The 18,930-nt window shown below is 36.7% G+C and overlaps 1 protein-coding gene across 1 annotated transcript in view; it reads left to right on the top strand.

Annotated features, from left to right (window-relative positions):
* Nucleotides 1-18,930, top strand: part of LOC129281589 (podocan-like) — a 63,094-nt gene that overhangs the window by 28,548 nt on the left and 15,616 nt on the right. The window contains exon 3 of the mRNA XM_064113428.1: nucleotides 12,397-12,780. Coding sequence (XP_063969498.1) covers nucleotides 12,397-12,780 — 384 coding nt within the window. The remainder of the gene's footprint in view (nucleotides 1-12,396; nucleotides 12,781-18,930) is intronic.

Raw genomic sequence — 18,930 nt, 5'->3', positions numbered from 1 at the left:
ATTTTGATGAAATTTCAGTGTTATGCTTGCTTGATTTTTCTCCCTTTTTTGCTGGGCCTTGTCCTATAAAATCTTATTTGAAGAGCTCACTTGCGAAAGGGGTTAGGTCCATTTTTCATCGAATTTGATATTTATGTCTTGATGTATAGATTTTTAGTAGCTCTATTAGATGACACTAAAGAAAAGTTGAAATTCCTATTAAAAAGTGAACTAAAATGGCAAAGAATTTTTTTTTTTCAAAAGGGGTGAGATCCATTTCAGTTTAGTTGCAAAAGGGGTTAGGTCCACACGAATTTTTTTTTGGAAAAGAATATCGTAAAAAAATTGAAGACAGGTAGATTTCTTTTATACCCAATTTTATGTTCTCATGTATAGGTTATCATTAAAATTCAGTTTCGAATAAGAAAATTGCAATATGGGAGAATTTAAAAAATGATTTTCTTGGAGTGGACCTAACCCCTTTTGCAACCAAACTCTTCTGAAGAACTCATTTGTCTAAAGGGGTTAGGTCCATTTTTCATAAATTTTATTGTCTTCTGTCTCCAAATCTCTAAATTTTTAGTCACTCTGATGATACCAAAGAAAATTTGAAATTCAAATGAAATCGTGAATGAAAGTGGCAAAGAAAAATCACTTTTTAATCAAAAGAGATTGGATTCATTTCAGTTTACTTGCAAAAGGGGTTAGGTCCACAATGAACTTTTTTTAAAAAATATATAGAAAAAAATGAACACATGTAGATTTCTTTTATACCCAATTTTATGTTCACATGATATGGTAGTACATCATGACAATTTAGTTTCTCATAAGAATATTGCAATAAGTGAGAATAAAAAAACATGGTTTTAGTTTCTCGGAATGGTCCAAAGTGGACCTAACCCCTTTTGCAACTAAACTCTTCATTTTGCAAATACCACACAGCAGCTCGTCAAGGTAACCCCCCCCATCAACATTTTTAATACACTGTAAAAATATTGGGTAAAATTTCTTACCACCACGAGGTTGTAAATAGTGAAAGTGACTCAAATATTGCCAATTCTTGCCATACAAATGATAATGAATTTATTCATGATTCAGTTGACAAATGTGAATATTATTTAGAGGATGAATTTATTAACAAAATAGGCAAGTCAAATAAGAATAACCATTTAAGCTTTATCCACTTTAATTCAAGGAGCCTTAGTAAACATTTTGATTACATTTAGTGCATATTTAGATAATCTTGATTTCACATTTACAATATATGGTTTTTAATAATAATAATCATCAATATCATCATCATCTTTTATATAGCGCTTAATACATCGGAACGACGTGTCTACAGATATATCGGTCATCTGATTCAATCAGTCATTCCCACACACAATGTGTGCACATCCTCCACTCCCTGGGGAGTAGTCCAGTCAGTCGCCGGTGAGGCACAAACAGTACTGGACATGCTACCATGACTTTCACATCCTACCGGGTACCCATTTAGCACTTGGGTCGAGAGTGGCAAAGTGTGGATTAATGCCTTGACAAAGAACGCCAGACCGCGGTGCATGGGATTCGAACACACGACCCTCTGTTTACAAGGCGAGAGTCAAAACCACTACACCAGAAACATGGATTAATACCCCCCACCCCCCCCCCACTCCATGATTTAATAAATGTGGGCTTACAATTATTCACGCCGATCGTCAATATGGAAGAGGTGGTGGTGTTGGCTTGTTAATATTGAACTCTATTCATTATAAAGTCATTACAAACAAATCCTTCCACATGCATCAAATAACATGTTTTCTCTTAATAGTAGTATTCACACTTATAATACAAGAAGTTCTTCTAAATTCCATGTTGGAAAGGTAAATAAAGAGTTCATGTTACAACCCGTAAGGCAGTAAAGGCACTTATGCGCATCTTTCTGGAACTCCCTTCCCTCATCTATTCTTGTTTCCCCTTCTCCAAATGTATTCAAACGAAGACTCAAATTATACCTTTTATCTCACGATTTGGATTATTGATTATTTGACCAAGATCCTTGCTTTGTATTTGTAATGAATTCATATGTATTTCAATGTATTTGAATGTATTTATTTATGCATTTTAATGTATTTCAATTTTCTTCTCATATTCCTTTCTAAAAAAGTGTTTTTAATTCTTCAATTCTATGACATTCTCTCGTAGGATTACTGCCTCGACAAAACTTATTGGTTTTTTTTTCAGTATTCCTCAATTCCATCCTTTTCTTGAAATCTCTGTATCACTTTATGTAATACAAGCATGTTTACTTGTATATTTTTATAATGTCTCTTTTATGTATTGACAATCTGTTATTATGCCCACATGCATTTCTCTGTACATTTCTTTTTATCGGAATAGAAAATAAATGAATTGAATTATGTGTCCAACCAATTTTGGGCAGTATTTTACCCAATGCGGGAAGCATATTGTCCAGCAAGGTTAAAAAATAAGCAGCTATTGCTTTAGAATTGACAAAATTTTAATCACACTGGATAAATAAAAAGGCCCAAAAGAAATGCCCAATGTTGGTTGGACACATAATTACGCACATTGAGCACTTTCACCCAATATTCAAAGAGTGTATAATGATATATTATTTTCATTTTCAATGTTGATTTATTGACGACACTGTAAATATGGTAAATATGGCAAATTCACTGGCACTGAAATACCCTGCACTGAATTATATTTCTACCCAGGTAGCCCCCAAGTGGGGCCCATATGTGTTGTGTTGGGATGATTTCCATCTGGATATTTCCCAGAACACCACACATTGGTCACATGTGGGGCCCAATTTTGTTGTCCTGGGATAATCTCTATTCAGATTGTCCAGAACAACACATATGGGGCCCACATGTGTTGATCTGAGAGAATTTCCATCTGGATATTGCCCAGAACAACACATATTGGTCCCATGTGGGGCCCACATGTTATGTTCTGGGGGGATTTTTATCTGGAGATTTCTCACAAGATACATTGGGCCCAAGTGGGGCCACATGTGTTGCTCTGGGAGATCGCGATTGCCCAGAATGGGAAGAATGTGGGCCCCACGTGTGTTGTTCTGGTAGGATTTCCATCTAGAACTTGCCCAGAACAGCACATACACGCATGGGGCCCATTGTAAAGCCCACATGCGTTCCTATGAAATGTTTTCTGCTCAGAATTGCCCGAATAACATATAGGGGACCCATGTGAGGCCCATATGGGTGGGCCTGGGATAATAACAATTTGAATCGACCATTACCTTCTTACCTTGAATGGAATAAGCTTGATAATTCAATTAGAACAGCTCCTTCTGTCGTTTCATTTAAGAGAATGCTTAGAAGAACTTGTATTTTATAAATAACTTGCGGAACATCCACTGTTGTGCGTATTTTGTGTTAGCATGACCTTGATGATTTGGTGTATATTATCAGTATTTTCAAGATGTCGTTCTTAGTTAATTTGATTTATTGATATTTGATTATACGTCAAACGAGTGCCCGTCTGCGTTTTGTTTGCTGCTAAGTTTGTTAATGTTTCGTTTTACATTCAAATCCTAATGTGAAATCTTAATGCCGTAACATTCTGTACATACGTTATGCATTTTGTAAATATGTTTATTGTTATTCGGGGCCCCATGGAAGACCACTACTTATTGGTGAATGGGCTACCCTGTCAAAATATCAGAAATAAATAAATAAATAAATAACTAAATTATGGGTCCCATATGGTATTCATGTGGGGCATATGGGCCCCAGTCAGCCCAGATAAAATCCATATGGGCCCCAGATGTTTTGCTACCTGGGTAGTTCAGTCTTCAGTGGTCGCCAGAATCACTGCTGAATTTCGATGGGTCACTGTTCAGCGCCACGGTCTACTTGAGAAAAAGGGAAATGAAAATTAATTTTGATAGGTTTTTTATCTATTCATTTTACTTTTCCTTACTTACGAAATAAATAGTGAGTGGATGGTGCCACCGGTCCCCTCATTTGCATACCGACCAGGCTGTGCCTATTGCTACTTTGTAGAATTAAAGGGGTATTCCGGGCTGAAAATATTTATATCTAAATAAATAGAGTAAAATTCACAAAGCAAAATGCTGAAAATTTCATCAAAATCCGATAACAAAATAAGGAAGTTATTTTGATTTTAAACTTAAGCTTTATTTTGTGAAAACAATTATGCACTTTGTCATGATGGGCTGATGATGTCACATTCCCACTTTCCTTGTTCTTTTGTTATTACATGAGATCTTATATGTTTCATACATGTGTGAATGACATATCTCCCTTATAATGAGATAGGTTGTCAATCTATGTTTTTGCTTCTTGGATGAAGAAAAATGAATAAATACAAAAGAACAAGTGGGGACATGACATCATTAGTTTGCTCATTGAATATTCATGGGACATGCCTAGAAGTCTTTCACCGGAATAACACAAATCTTTGAAATGACATAGCTTTGATATTCCCTGTCCGTTTTGTTCAAATTTTCAGTGTATTGTTTGTCTGATTTTTCTTTAACTGTACAAATCATATTTTCAGCCAGGAGTACCCCTTTAAGCGAAACTTTGCAATGTCATTACCCTCTTATTTTACATCCGATTTTGATGAAATTTCAGTGTTACGCTTGTTGGATTTTTCTCCTTTTATTCAAATCAATTTTTTTTCTGGGCCTTGTCCTATGAAATCATTTTTTTGAAAATACCACTCAGCGGCTCGTCAATGTAACCCCCCCCCCCAAAAAAAAAAAAAAAAAAAAAAAAAAAATCAATATTTTTTTATATATACAATTTTCCTTTTCAATTTTGATTTATTGACGACACTGTAAATGGCGGCAAATTCACTGACACTGAAATACCCATGAACTATATTTCTCGTTCAGTGGTCGCCAAAATCTGCTCAATTTCCAAGCGGGCACTATTCCGCGCCACGACATCTGCTTGAGAAAAATAATGATAGGAAAATTAATTTTGATATTCATTTTACTTTTCCTTACTTTACACTTTTCATATAGCCTAACTTCATACAATCGTGCATTCATTTTTGTTTGTGTGCGAAAAGAGAACGATGAAGTGAGTTTGCTGAATGGGAGGAGAAGAATATTTCACATCCCTCAGATCGAGATGCTACTTAGAAAAACAAAGTGGCTTCATCACAGGGGGGGGTGCATTTACACTGTCAACATAACTTGTCACTTTGTACACTAGAGCCGACAAGAACACCACCATTAGAACAATGATTACCATGATATTCTTGACCACCATCATTCTAAACACATGATCGTCACCGTTAGAACCACGATCACCATGACATTCATGACCACCATCATTCTAAACACATGACAATCGAGGTTAGAACCACGATCATCACGATATTCATGACCACCATATCATTCTAAACACATGACCGTCACCGTTAAAACCACGATTACCATGATCACCATCATTCTAAACACATGACCATCACCGTTAGAACCACGATCACCACGATGTTCATGACCACCATCATTCTAAACACATGATCGTCACCGTTAGAACCACGATCACCATGACATTCATGACCACCATCATTCTAAACACATGACCATCACCGTTAGAACCACGATCACCACGATGTTCATGACCACCATCATTCTAAACACATGATCATCACCGTTAGAACAACGATGTTCATGAGTCATGACCACCATCAATCTAAACACATGACCATCACCGTTACATCCACGATCACCACGATGTTCATGACCCCCGGTCATGACCACCATCATTCTAAACACATGCCCATCACTGCTAGAACCACGATTACCATGATATTCATGACCACCATCAGAGTATGACCATCAACGAGTAAGGACGTGCCGCGTACCCTCTCCCGAGCTGTTTTAATCTACATAGGTTATATGTCGGGCAATCAGCATGAGCAAACACGCATCAACGAGACAATCCGGAGGAGCTAAGCGGCCTAGGCCGTCGGCTACCCCGTCCAGCCCTGATGCCAACATGGGCGTGTCATCGGAAATGAAGTCATATCTAGATGACTATATTGGGAAAATTAATGAACGGTTGTCATCGTTGGAACGCCAAATTAATGTACAGAATAAAAGACTTGAACATAGAATGGAGGAATTGGTTGCATCGCTAAATTTTCAAGCAAAAGAAATGGATGATTTGAAAGCGAAACTGAGGAATCTACAAGAGGAAAGTGATATGAAGGCGAAAAAACTTGAAGCTGAAATTGATAGACTTTCCGCTTACATATCGCGAGAGAACCTCGTCTTTTGGGGGAATCCCAGAAAGTGGAGACGGTGACGAAAATACGAAGAAAACTTTGAATAGATTTCTCGTCGAGAAACTGAAGTTGAGAGAAGATTTTGTTAAAGAAATTGAATATCAACGAGTTCATCGGGTGCAAGCTATACACAGACCACGCCCTATCAAAGCAAGGTTCCTTAGATTTGCAGACAAGATGGCAATTGAAAAGAATGCCAAATGTTGAAGGGGAGTAAGATGTACATTGCACAAGATCTGCCCAAACGAATTCGAGAAGAAAGGAAAGCGCAGGCACCGGCCTTGAAAGCGGCACGGAACGCAGGGAAGCTTGCTTATTTCTCACGGGCGGAGCCGACTAAACTCTTCGTCGCTGGAAAATGGATCCCATGCACGGAAGGTCCAAGAGGAGCTCATCGGAATATGGGGGAAACAGAGTGGAGCAGGAATGAATATCGCCTCCCTGCAGATACATCGGGATCAGGCAGGAGTTAATGTACCATTCTCAGTTGCTGATAAATATATAACGAATTACACGTTTCCGTTTTCGCTATACTAGACGAGGAAGCATTCGTCACTTTAAATTTTATTTTGATGACTAAACGTTAAAATGTCGATGAATTACTCATCTTGTAACAATATACCGTCATTTCTCCTAAAGAAGAAGATAAAAGAATTGTAAAGAAGAATTTGAGCTGAGTATTTGGAAGATATAGGAAAGCGATCATGAATTCGAAGCCAAAATATTTGTTCACTAACATCGCATGCAAGTATCATCATTTACTGAAGGAAATACGTCAACAACAAAAAAAAAAACTACAAAAAGGAAAGAAGAAGAACGCTAAAAAGATAAGACGCTGTGTTAAGCGATGCTTGTGATAGTAATTTATTTAATTTGGATACATTGCATCAGATTTATTTGGTATTGAATATAAGGCTTCACAGTATATAATGTATATGTTTTATTCAATGGCAAAAGTAACCATAGTTGTGAAAGGTTTGAATAGACTCCCCAAAAAAGGAGTTATATGTACGGTTGAAGGGTCGAAGAATATTGTTCCCCACCTCAATTAAAAGTAAAGCAGAGAGATGTCCTTTCTTTGTTGGTGTGTTTCCTTCTTCTCATCACTTTGAAATATTAAAGACATTAAACTGTTGCTTTATAGCCCATGAAATTACTCGAATCTATGATAACAATTGCTCCAATTTTATCTGGATTCAAGGCAATGCCATCTAAATCAAAGCTATAAGAATTACTCAAACAAATTAATGATTTTTAATTTGTTTAAACATTTTGGCGAGGTAGTTATTGATTGAATAAGATAAATCACTTGTCCACGAGGAAGGACACGATATACTCTCAAGGAATTATGCACACAAAAAATAGAAAATAAAGGGTGTGAAGAAAGGAAGTACTTTTTTTAATTATTATTATTAATCAGAGAAAAAAAAAAGAAATACAACAAGAAACAGACTGGAGTATAGTTTTGACACAATCTTTGGTTCTTGTAAATAAATAAAAATGAGGGGAAAATTGAATGTCATAATGTCAGTCAGGGGCCGCGGAACGGTTTTCAAAGTGGGGGGGGGGGGGGGCTGAGCCAAAAGTGGGGGGGCTAACCATGCTAAAAATCACAATCATATGGTCATTTTTACGTTTTTTGTACACGGTTTTGGAAAAAAGTGAGGGCTGAGCCCCCCAGCCCCCCCCCCCCCGGTTCCGCGGCCCCTGTCAGTTATAATTGATCATATCACATCGGATGGAATTTTGCTGTTTGAACGTTATTCGGAAAAATAATAATACTGACGAATAATTATATTTAAAGGACAGAGAAGAAGAATTTGAAGTTTAAATTTCTTGATCGATATATTGGTCGATGTAATGACTTTCAAGAAGTATTAATTAGCGTGGAAGCACATTCCTCTGTGTATGTGTGTGTGTGGTGTTTTCTTCATCATGTCATGCCTTTAAGAAGAGTTGAAGAAAATATGAAATATATTTACTTTGTTTCATCCATGATCATTAATAGATCAGTTTAGGTCATACATGCATATAAAGCAGATTATTTAAGCTGGATGAAGCCCCTTTTTCTTTATTTAAACCTGCAAACAAACTGAAGCTTAAGCTTATATTTTGAACACATACACACTACATAGGAAAGGATATTGATTCATAACGGGTTTTTTTAAGACGACAGATTGTAACTGATTGGATTTTTTTTTTTTTTTTTTTTTATAACTAGGTTAAGGTTGAAAAATAATGAATAGAAAACCTTCATCTAAAGTTTATTTGATCATAATACTACGTGTATAATGAAAATAAGGGATGAGAGGAATGGAAAAATAAAAGAAATGCCATTGATGACTATTTTGATTTTTGATACTTTTATGAAATATTGACTCATGATTTTGAGAAAAAGAAAACGGTAATAGGAAATAGAAAATGAAGGAGGGAAATGAAGAAAAACTCATTCCCAAAATTTGTGGGGGTCTTTTCCGCTCATCATGTCACACCTTAAAAGAAAGACGACACCTTCGTGTAAAATAAGAAATATATTAATTCTGTTTCACATTATCTACTTTGATGGAATATAATTTATGTCATTTATGTTGGCAATCAAACTGCATGGTATTTATCACTAATTAAACACAGATTTGTGTAATTCTAATACCACATTCGTTGATAAATAACAAAAGAAACTTGGTCAATAATAGATTGTAGTTGATAAGAGGTTGCGGGTGATTTGTTACCTATTGAAGAAGCGTCTCTGATACAGCAATAGGGACCTTTCGCAATCCTCACGGACGCTAGTATTAGGGTCCCCTAACACAAAAGTTAACGCTTAATCATACACTTGATTTTTAAGATTGATTGTGCATTATAGTCAATAGAATCAAACGTAGAAAACTGCTCTACAATCAATGCTAAGCTTTGTGTTACAGGGGGGTTACAGGCCCTACAGATCTGCTTTTCGTGTGCAAAATCCTTTTCCGCGACACCCGCACCATACATGCATGTATATTACGACTGATGGCTGGAGATATTCGAAATGCAGGACCTAAAATAGATTATGACATGGATAAGAAAGTGGTTTTTCAAACAAATTGAGTACATATTGAGTGAGGAAAAACTTACTGAATGAAGGCTTAGATATAGATCATTACAGTCCATCGAATCGATATTACATTTAATGTGGATTATTGGTGGATCACTGGCAATTGATTTCATGGGTCAGATCAACCTCTCCAGCCGAAAATTTCGCACGCGTTGATACGTGCACAGCATATGCAATACGTTTGAACTCGTTTCTTTTGTTTCTTTGTTTCTTTTGTTTCTTTTGTTTCTTTTGTTTCTTTTGTTTACTCCTTCTACACAAACGATATGCCTCTCGCACACGATGTAATGGGCATTATGTTTTACTTTCCCCAGAAATGGGGGATTAGATTCAAATTCCGGGGGGACCACTTCCATTGATGAGTGGATACCAGGCACGACCATGAGGTTTCGAAAAGTACCCTAAACAAGGGAAGCAATTCTTTTCCAGATTATGAAAATGCATCTCTTAACAAGTATTTGGCTTGTGAAACCCTACAACTATTGGATATATATCCCTTTTTCAGCATTTTAAACATCGTTTTGACACCCTTATTACGTTACATAGGCCTATAAGTAACGTACCTGCCCACTCTGTCCCCTTTTACGCGTGTTCGCTCCTGGTATCTACTAATCAATGGAAGTGGGCCCCCCGGGCGGCCTCTCGAGCTCTTGGAGGAGTCAAATGTGGCTTTGGAAAGTCGTCCTCAATCGGATATATCGCTGTTACCATAGTAGCAACCAGAATTTTGCACACGAAACGCATATTGAATGTTTCCGTCGCAGATGCGAAACGAAAAAAATAATCTCATGTCACACAATTTGCATTGCAGGACAGATTTTTACGACCATGATGACGGGCCCAAAAAGTCTCTTCCAAAATCAACTACCGTAGTAAATAAGCGTGCGCGTCCTCAAACGAAAGGTCGGGAATAACCTATTCTTGATATCAATGACCTCATCACATTTACATGTTTCAAATGAAACGTATATATGGACACACCCAGTTCAAAAGAATGAATTATATAGGTCATAGGAAGAAGAGATGATACAACTCAAGAGGAATCGTGTTCTTTTTAATTGCAGCGTATAGGTTTGATTATTCTATGTAATCAATGTAATTGGTAGAAAATATTTTGGTAGGGTAGGGAGAGGAATGGAAGGAGGAATCGCTGGAGTATATAATTGTTAATGTCAATTGCTACAGAACTTTAGAATCTAATTTTGAACTGGACGTCTGGAATTAATGTGAATAAGACGCTAATGGAAAATACGTGTTTAGGGTACTTTTCGAGACCCCATGGTCGCGCATGGTATCCACTCGTCATGGAGGTGCCCCCCTCCCCCCCCCCCCCGGGAGTGCGTTTCATGATTAGAGTCACTGTAGTGAGTTGAAATGTCCGTGAAGACAAGACGAAGTTGGTGACGATCAACAGCACTCCACGGGTTGACAAATGTTCTTTAGAACAGGTTGATGATCCCGATGAGATATATCTACAAACAATTATTTGATGGTGTGCCAATAATTTCACAGAAGTTAATGTTGTATTTCATATAGAAGTGAACAATGCTCTGATATGAAGACTGGCGTGAAACTCTGAGTTCTGATCTAATATGATGATGTCCTTGAAGAAACTGCCAACTTATATACATATAAATTTCCACTATTCTTGAAGCTTCTAGCATTGCCTTTTAAAAGAACATTCTCCTTCTTTCTAGAGCAATCCAAATTTTAGAAGACTCTTAAATCACCTCAGTAAAATTAACATTTAAAAACAACATAGCTAATCCGTACTTTTCCCTGCTAGCAGTCTCCATTGTAAATTACAAAAATACCAGACATTGCAGTGCCTCACAAAGCTTAATTGACACATTCTGGAATATTCTTATTATGCAATGAACTTACTTAGAGAAAAAAATAACTAAATGAATGAATATACATGTAATTTCTCTTACAATTCTTCTTATACATAACAATTCCGTAATAATAATTTTTTTTTGCGTTTTGTAACATGGAATCTTTGTTAAGACAAATATCATATATATTATCGTATGAACCTTAAATATATCAATAATTAACATTATTGAAAGATCTTACATCCTTTTATATCAAGTTTCTAGAACCTTCTACAGTAGTTGCAAAAGCCTCTGTCCGCCAATTTACATGTAGCTAGAAGAAACTTGAATGACCTCCGTGAAACTAACGATATACACAGCAAACCTAATCATCCATTTTCCATGACAGCAATCCCTATTGCCGACTATGATTACAAGTTTCTTGTTGTGAATTTCAGCATACTGAGCACATCACAGCCTCATTAGATATGCCTGCTAATTACATAAAATCGAATGGAATGTTGTACACAAAACATAATCTAGAACCTAGAACCAAGAATCTAGAACCTTTTCTAACAAACTGATAATTTCTTACATGCAATAAATCTCTGGAGTTATGAACAACAACAATGATTATCTTGCAATTCTCCTCTCGCATCTTTATGTAACAAAAGTGTATAGCGGTTCTAATTAACATGATTAGTTCAAGAAACCTTTAAAGATGGGCAACTAGTGAAGTTATATAATGATAATTATTCCCTGAGCCTTATGCTACGGGAGGATAATTACTGCGGATACGAGGCTGGGTAATTGGTGATAAAAACAATCAGAAATCTGATTCTGTGTAGCATAATATCTTCTCATATTTAGGTCGATGCTGCCTCCAGTACCTGTTTAATCATTATAGTGTCAAGAGCTTCTTTACATCTTCTGAAAATACGACAACCAACAAAAAGAGAGAGCTTTTTTCGTAACAGATTACGTAAAAGAAATAGAGGATTTTGATTTCCCTTTTTTTCCCCCGTCTTTTTTGCCTTGAAATGGATAATGAATGAACAAATGTGACCTTTAAACTAAATTGTATTTCTACGGACACAAAAAGGGACACTGTTCTGCCTTACATTCTGCACATTCCATCGGATGCTTACAACCCATTTGGCACGATGAGGGTGCTTATCTTTCTGTATATTCTTGTCTTGTTTGGAAGAACAGGTCATTCACGATGTTCAAATCGTTGTGAGTGCAAGCAGAGGAGGACTTTGGTCGATGTGACATGCACAGATCTTGATGATATGCCTCAGGATCTCCCATGCAACACTGTTTTGCTTAACTTGAAGAGCAATTCAATCACGGCACTCAAGAAGGAGTCATTCTCATGTCTCGGAAGCTTGGTTGAGCTTCTCCTGTCCAACAACCGTATTCGCTTAATCGAGAAAGGAGTCTTCGAGGATGCAACCCAACTGGAGTACATTGAACTTGATTCAAACTTCATCCAAAGGATACCATACCTTGGTCCCTTACCGGCTCTCATGAAGCTATCAGTCACCAGGAATTCTCTGAAAGAGTGGCAACAGCAGACCATTCGTGATACATCAGGTACACGACTTTCATCGCTAAAACTGGCATTCAACAAACTCCAGAATCTACCTAAAATCCCATTAAGAGTATCATCGTTAGATCTAGGAGGGAATGCGATCAGGGACATTTCAACAACCGTTTTTGCTTACCCCAACTTTATATCAAATTTGTGCATTTCATACAATAATATTGAATACTTGTACAAGGCGCAAACGATGAAAAATCTCAAGATTCTTTCACTTGAATACAACTATATCAAAAGCATCAGTGAAACTCTATTCACTTGCTTTCCTTCAATAAAAAGAATCTACTTACAAGGCAATAAAATTGTGGATGTCTCTTCCTTTTGTAACATGCAACGTTTGGAGTTCATCTCATTGGAAGATAACCAAATCAGATTTGTGGGTAGACCCGCATTTACCAACATTTCCAAAATAGAAACCATTAAATTGAGTGGCAATAAGATCGATCAATTTTCAAACGATATTTTCTTTAACGCACCGTTTAGTCTAGCTCTTAACTCCAACAAAATTTTAACACTAGACGCACTGTATGGAAGGAATAATTCAAACGTGTATATTCTAAATGTTGATAAAAATTATCTGCGAAGCGTTTCTGTCATGTATTTTCCGACCTTAAATTGTCTTCATGCTTCTCACAATAAGCTCACAACTTTTCACTTTGGAATTTTCGGACACAGAAATATTGAATACATTAACTTGAGATGGAACTGTATTTCAAATTTAACTAATTTTGAGAACCTAACAAGCCTAACGTACTTGGGTCTAAGTCATAACCTTCTCACCGCATGGGATCATAAATACCTGACAGGTCTGCCACAACTCCGTTATCTCTATTTAAGCAACAATAGATTGTCAGTGCTTTCAAATTTTACAACATTGCCAGAACTAGCAAAGTTAGATTTGTCCCGTAACAATATCTACATGATAGAAAACTCAACCTTTGATACCTTACCAAACCTTGTGGAATTGAACCTCGCCGAGAATAAAATATCTTGCCTAAATTTCGTTCGTTCGATCACACCACTGCAGAGGTTGAATGTAAGTCACAACGAACTCAGGGTAATCGATCATCAATATTTTTCTAGTTTAATCTCCCTCAGAACACTGGATTTAGCTTTTAATCTCATAACAGAGGTTAACCCCCTAAGCTTGACTTCTCTTGAAAGGTTTGATATCAGTCACAATTTGTTAACCCATTTAAATTTAAAACATATCTTTGATACAGAACAATTGATTTATATGAATGTAGAGGCCAATGGGATTACTGAAATCATCTCCCTTTCAGTTCTACATATAAACATTAACAATAATGCCATCGGATTCTCCAACTCAAGTGTTCTATCAGGAAACAACATTTTCGCCCGTAATAATAACCTTACAGACTTCAAACAGCTAAGGATTTCGCATGATTTGGTTGGACTTTACCTGAAGACGAATCAGATTAGTTCCATACCGAATTTCACCTTCGTGTCGGCATCTTCACTCTTCTTTCTCGAGTTGGATGATAACCACCTTGTTGATATTCAACCTTTAGCTTTTATTGGCCTTAAAGATGTCGTCAGATTGAGCTTAAACAGAAACCGTTTGGTGTACCTCCCCGCTGGTGTGTTTTCACACATTGAGCAGCTGTCGTATCTCAGGTTGAGTGGAAATCCTCTGAAGTACATTTCGAATCAACAGTTTTCAGGAGTGCTAGTCCCAATAGGGGGGTATACCGGTATAGATTTGTCTTGCATACCGCTTTCGAACACGTCCAAAGAGGTATTAAGAGATTTGAAAAATATTGAATACCTGAGCCTTCATCAAAGTTTTGCTTTTAAACAGTACTTTATAAGAAACTCTACTATACTGGCAGACACCACTGTTGAATTCCCAGAACTTTTGATATTTAATCTTTCTTCACTTAATCTCGGAAATCAATGTAAAGAACTGTTAATGAACAATTTGGCGGCACTCGATTTGTCTAACAATTCCTTTACTTCAATTCCGAGATACTGCCTACCACGAAACAGCAAGGCATATACTCTTTATCTGTCATATAATGAAATCAAAGTCATTTCTAATGATTCATTTGACAAGCAACAGCAGTTCTGGATGTTGGACTTAAGTTACAACAATATTATATCATTCGAATTCGGTTCGTTGCAACATCAGACATACTTGACCGACTTAAATCTTGAGGGCAACCAAATCACAACACTTGGTAGTGGATATCTAATGTTCTCTCTGAAATCGGTAAGAATTAACTTTGAAAGTAATCCTTTGTTGTGTGATTGTGACCTCATCAAGACTTTTTTAACCCTACATCCAAACGAGAAATCCATGAAATGTTTTCAACCTGCAGCGTATGCCGACACGTCAGTGGCCGAACTAGCTGCCGAAGACAATTTTAGTTGTCGCCCACAATTGTGCTCTCCAGCATATCAGACCCTGCTTTCGTTCGTTGGTGACAAAGTTGAGTTACCTTGCCCAGTCAGATCTTCAACATCAAGCAACACTTACTGGTCAGTACCGCTTCAAGAACTGCAGTTCTCTGATAAAGACACCTTACCCGATGGAGTTTCCATTCTTCCTCATAACGCTCTTCTGATCACTAATGTTGCCAAAAACATGACTGGTTTTTACACATGTTGTAGTGAAAATGGAGCTGGGCAAACTAAATTCACCCTGAAATTAACAGTCAAGGAGAAAATAAGGGAAAATATTGAAGAAAGAACTAACCATTCGGCAATGTTAGTCCAAAAGTGGACAGACAATCTTCAATGTGGTAAATCTCTTGCTACTACTAATATCATGAATAATGGTTTGCTGTTATCAATGCTAGCATTGCAATTGATCTACCCTTTTTTCCACAAACTACAATTGCCTATTTTCAGGAAGTTTCGAAATATTTGTTCTGTGATTTTATTGCGATAGGCTGGCCTACTTTATATTTTTTCTTTGGAAACGTATGGAAGAGCAGTATTTTAATTTTCTAAGTGCGAGTACTGTATGATATACCAACTCAAAAATGTGATTAATTCAAACTCCTTTTTGAATGGTTTGCTGTATTGACAAATATAAAATGAATCATATTTTTTAAGTATATTTCAACTACAAAAACGTAGTTTATAAAGCATTAGAAAATGTCCAGCTCATTTCGAATGAAAGGAATGGATTGTCCAGGCATTCCGTTGCAGAAATAATTGTGTTTAAACTCAATTTATTAAAAAAGTCCACAATAAACGCATATGATTGATTGAAAATCGAGATGCAATTTATAGAGTTGCGTTTGATCAGTTTCCTGATGGGGACTTTTAAGTTTTTAAAGTAGACTGTCTTGTTATCCACGCATAACCACCCTCGCACATCTTACGACTGGGCCACGGTCGCGTTTCGCTTATTTTTTGAATATGTGAATTGAAAGTTTTTTATTTGATTAAAGGCCACCGCACACCTTACGACTGTTCGCGATCCGATTTTGGAACAAATCACATTTTGCTTATTTTCTGAAAATGTGAATGGAACATATCATTTTAGTTGAGGTTGAAATCAATTGAAAGAATACTAATATAACCATTTTGAAAGATTGCAAGCTTTTATTTCTGAGAAAGGCCAAATTAGTTTCAAATCGTAGTCAATCGTACGACTGCTATGACCTCATTACGACTAGATATTGAATTCGCTTTTATTCTAAGGAGGATGATAGCATAGTCACAGATTTGAACATAGGTATTCGTACGATGATTAAGAACATTACACAGTAAGATATTCCAAGTCTCAATATTAGCTTAAAATTCTACTACATTTTATTCTGAAATCGAGTCGCCGACCAGTCGTAAGGTGTGCGGTCGCCTTAAGAATAATACAACGATTTTGGATAATTACAAGCCTTTAATTTGGAGTGAAGGTCAAATTATTTTCAAATTGTAGCCAATAATGCGATTGTTATGACGTCCTTACGACTTCTTATTAAATTCGCTTTTAAAGGATGATAGCACAGTGATTGCACCTAGGTATTCATACGATGATTTACAACATATTATGCATGTACAGTAAGATATCCCATGTCTCAATATTATGGCATTAAATTCTCTTGCAAGCGTTTCATTCCCAAATTGGGTCGCAGACCAGTCGTAAGGTGAGCGGTTGCCTTAATACTACATGGAGATAGCTTCTTGGAAGTTTTATGAACACTTTTATTATTATTACGATATTGACTAATGGGGTGTGTAATAAAAACATTCTTCGGTGTGTAATAAAAACATACTTTGGCGCGCCGGATTTATAGTTTCCCGAAGCGCGCAGCGCTGAGGGAAAATATTATCACGAGGGAAAATATAAATCCTTCAGGCGATCCAAAGAATGTTATTTTACACACCCCATCAGTCAATACCTGTTATATTAGAAAGCCTTGAATGGTGAAGATAGATCGAGATCTAATCTAGATAGATCTAGATCTACGATGCATGCAAAAGATCTAGATCTAATTGTTAGATTTGTTAATTTAATTATGATATTCACAGTAACTGATGGAACTGATATAACGTTAACCCAGAGAGTGCCGGCCCGCTTCATAGACTATGGGCATTCTTGAAGCTGATGGGGTAACCAAAAACACCACCCCCAAACAAACAAAAAATCATGCACCCACCTCAATTCTACCGATATTTGTATCACTGTTGGTAGGCTCCTAACATTGATGCAGTTGGTAGGGGGTAGACCCTCGAAAAAATTTGCAACGGCGCCCGTTCTCTCCCTTTCAAAAATGCTCACGAAATGGCCAACAAATACCGACGGGCACATGCGCGAATTCGTACTGAAGTTAGCGATCAAAAGATCTGCCCACGGCCGCTTTCCCATTGGTAAGCATACTTTTAGTCGCTAACTTCAGTCTATATCAAGATATCAAGATTCTAATCAACTTTTTGCTGGGCCTTGTCCTCTAAATTCTTATTTTTTGAAAAACCACTCAGCGGCTTGTGAAGCCCCCACAAAAAAAATCAACATTTTCAATATATCATATATAATTTTCCTTTTCTATGTTGATTTATTGAGGACACTGTAAATGGTGGCAAATTTACTGGCATTGAAATACCCATTGAATTATATTTCTATATAGTTCAGTCTTCAGATCAATTTCGAAGGGTCGCTGTTCAGGGCCACGTCGTCTGCTTGAGAAAAAAGTGAAATGAAAATGAATTTTGATAGGTTCTTTTATCTATTCATTTTACTTTTCCTTATACTTATTAACGAAAGAAATAGTGAGTAGATGGTGCCACTGGTCCCCTCATTTTCATACCGACCAGGCGGTCCCTATTACTGCTTTTTGTAGAATTAAAGGGGTACTCAGGGCTAAAAATATATCTAAAATTCACAAAGCATAATGGTAAAATTTCATCCAAATGCAATAACAAATAAGGAAGTTATTGAAATATTTTATGAAACATAATGGTTAGTCGCGTGCATTTGAGTGTCCGAAAGTCCCCAACACACAGCTTCAACACAGGGAACAGTGGTTTTCATGAACGTAATATTGCAGAAATCCGGGTATATCTTTAAACTATTAGTAATCTCACACCAGATTGATAATAGTGTGAAAATTTTGTCAAATTCCATTAATTTGATGTAAATATTATTACAATTAATTCACTATTCATGTCTCGCTGTTCATTTGAAAGTGTCCATGTTCACAAAACATGCTATGGCAAACGGTCTAAAACCACCCATATTTTCGAGACGCTGGCACCTTTGTTTTCCCACTGGAATATCCCTAAGGGTAAAAAAGGTCGAAATTGATTGTCATCTCAATGCTAAATGTATGATACTTTATGACTGGTACAATGGTTACATCTCGTTTTTCTCCCAAACTTTGAGATCGAGCAGGCAGAACATGGCTATTTCTGTGTACAACGTCACGTGACTGACGTATGATAGTTTCCGTTCCCAGACCCTTTTCATTTGAAACAATTTATTAATACAGTCCAAACAAACTTAATCAACGCATTTAATGTTGTAAGTATAACAATGTTCTTGTACGATAAAGCTTTGCCTACTGATATCTATAGCTACAGTTTGATGAAGCAAATATAGAGTCCGGAATTGATTTTGATTTGCAATAAGGTCTGCGTAAGTGTACTATATACTAGCAGGCTAGCATCGTCTG

The sequence above is a fragment of the Lytechinus pictus genome, chromosome 18, assembly GCF_037042905.1.
Source record: "Lytechinus pictus isolate F3 Inbred chromosome 18, Lp3.0, whole genome shotgun sequence".
NCBI classification, from domain to species: Eukaryota; Metazoa; Echinodermata; class Echinoidea; order Temnopleuroida; family Toxopneustidae; genus Lytechinus; species Lytechinus pictus.
This window is presented reverse-complemented; position numbering and strand designations above follow the sequence as displayed.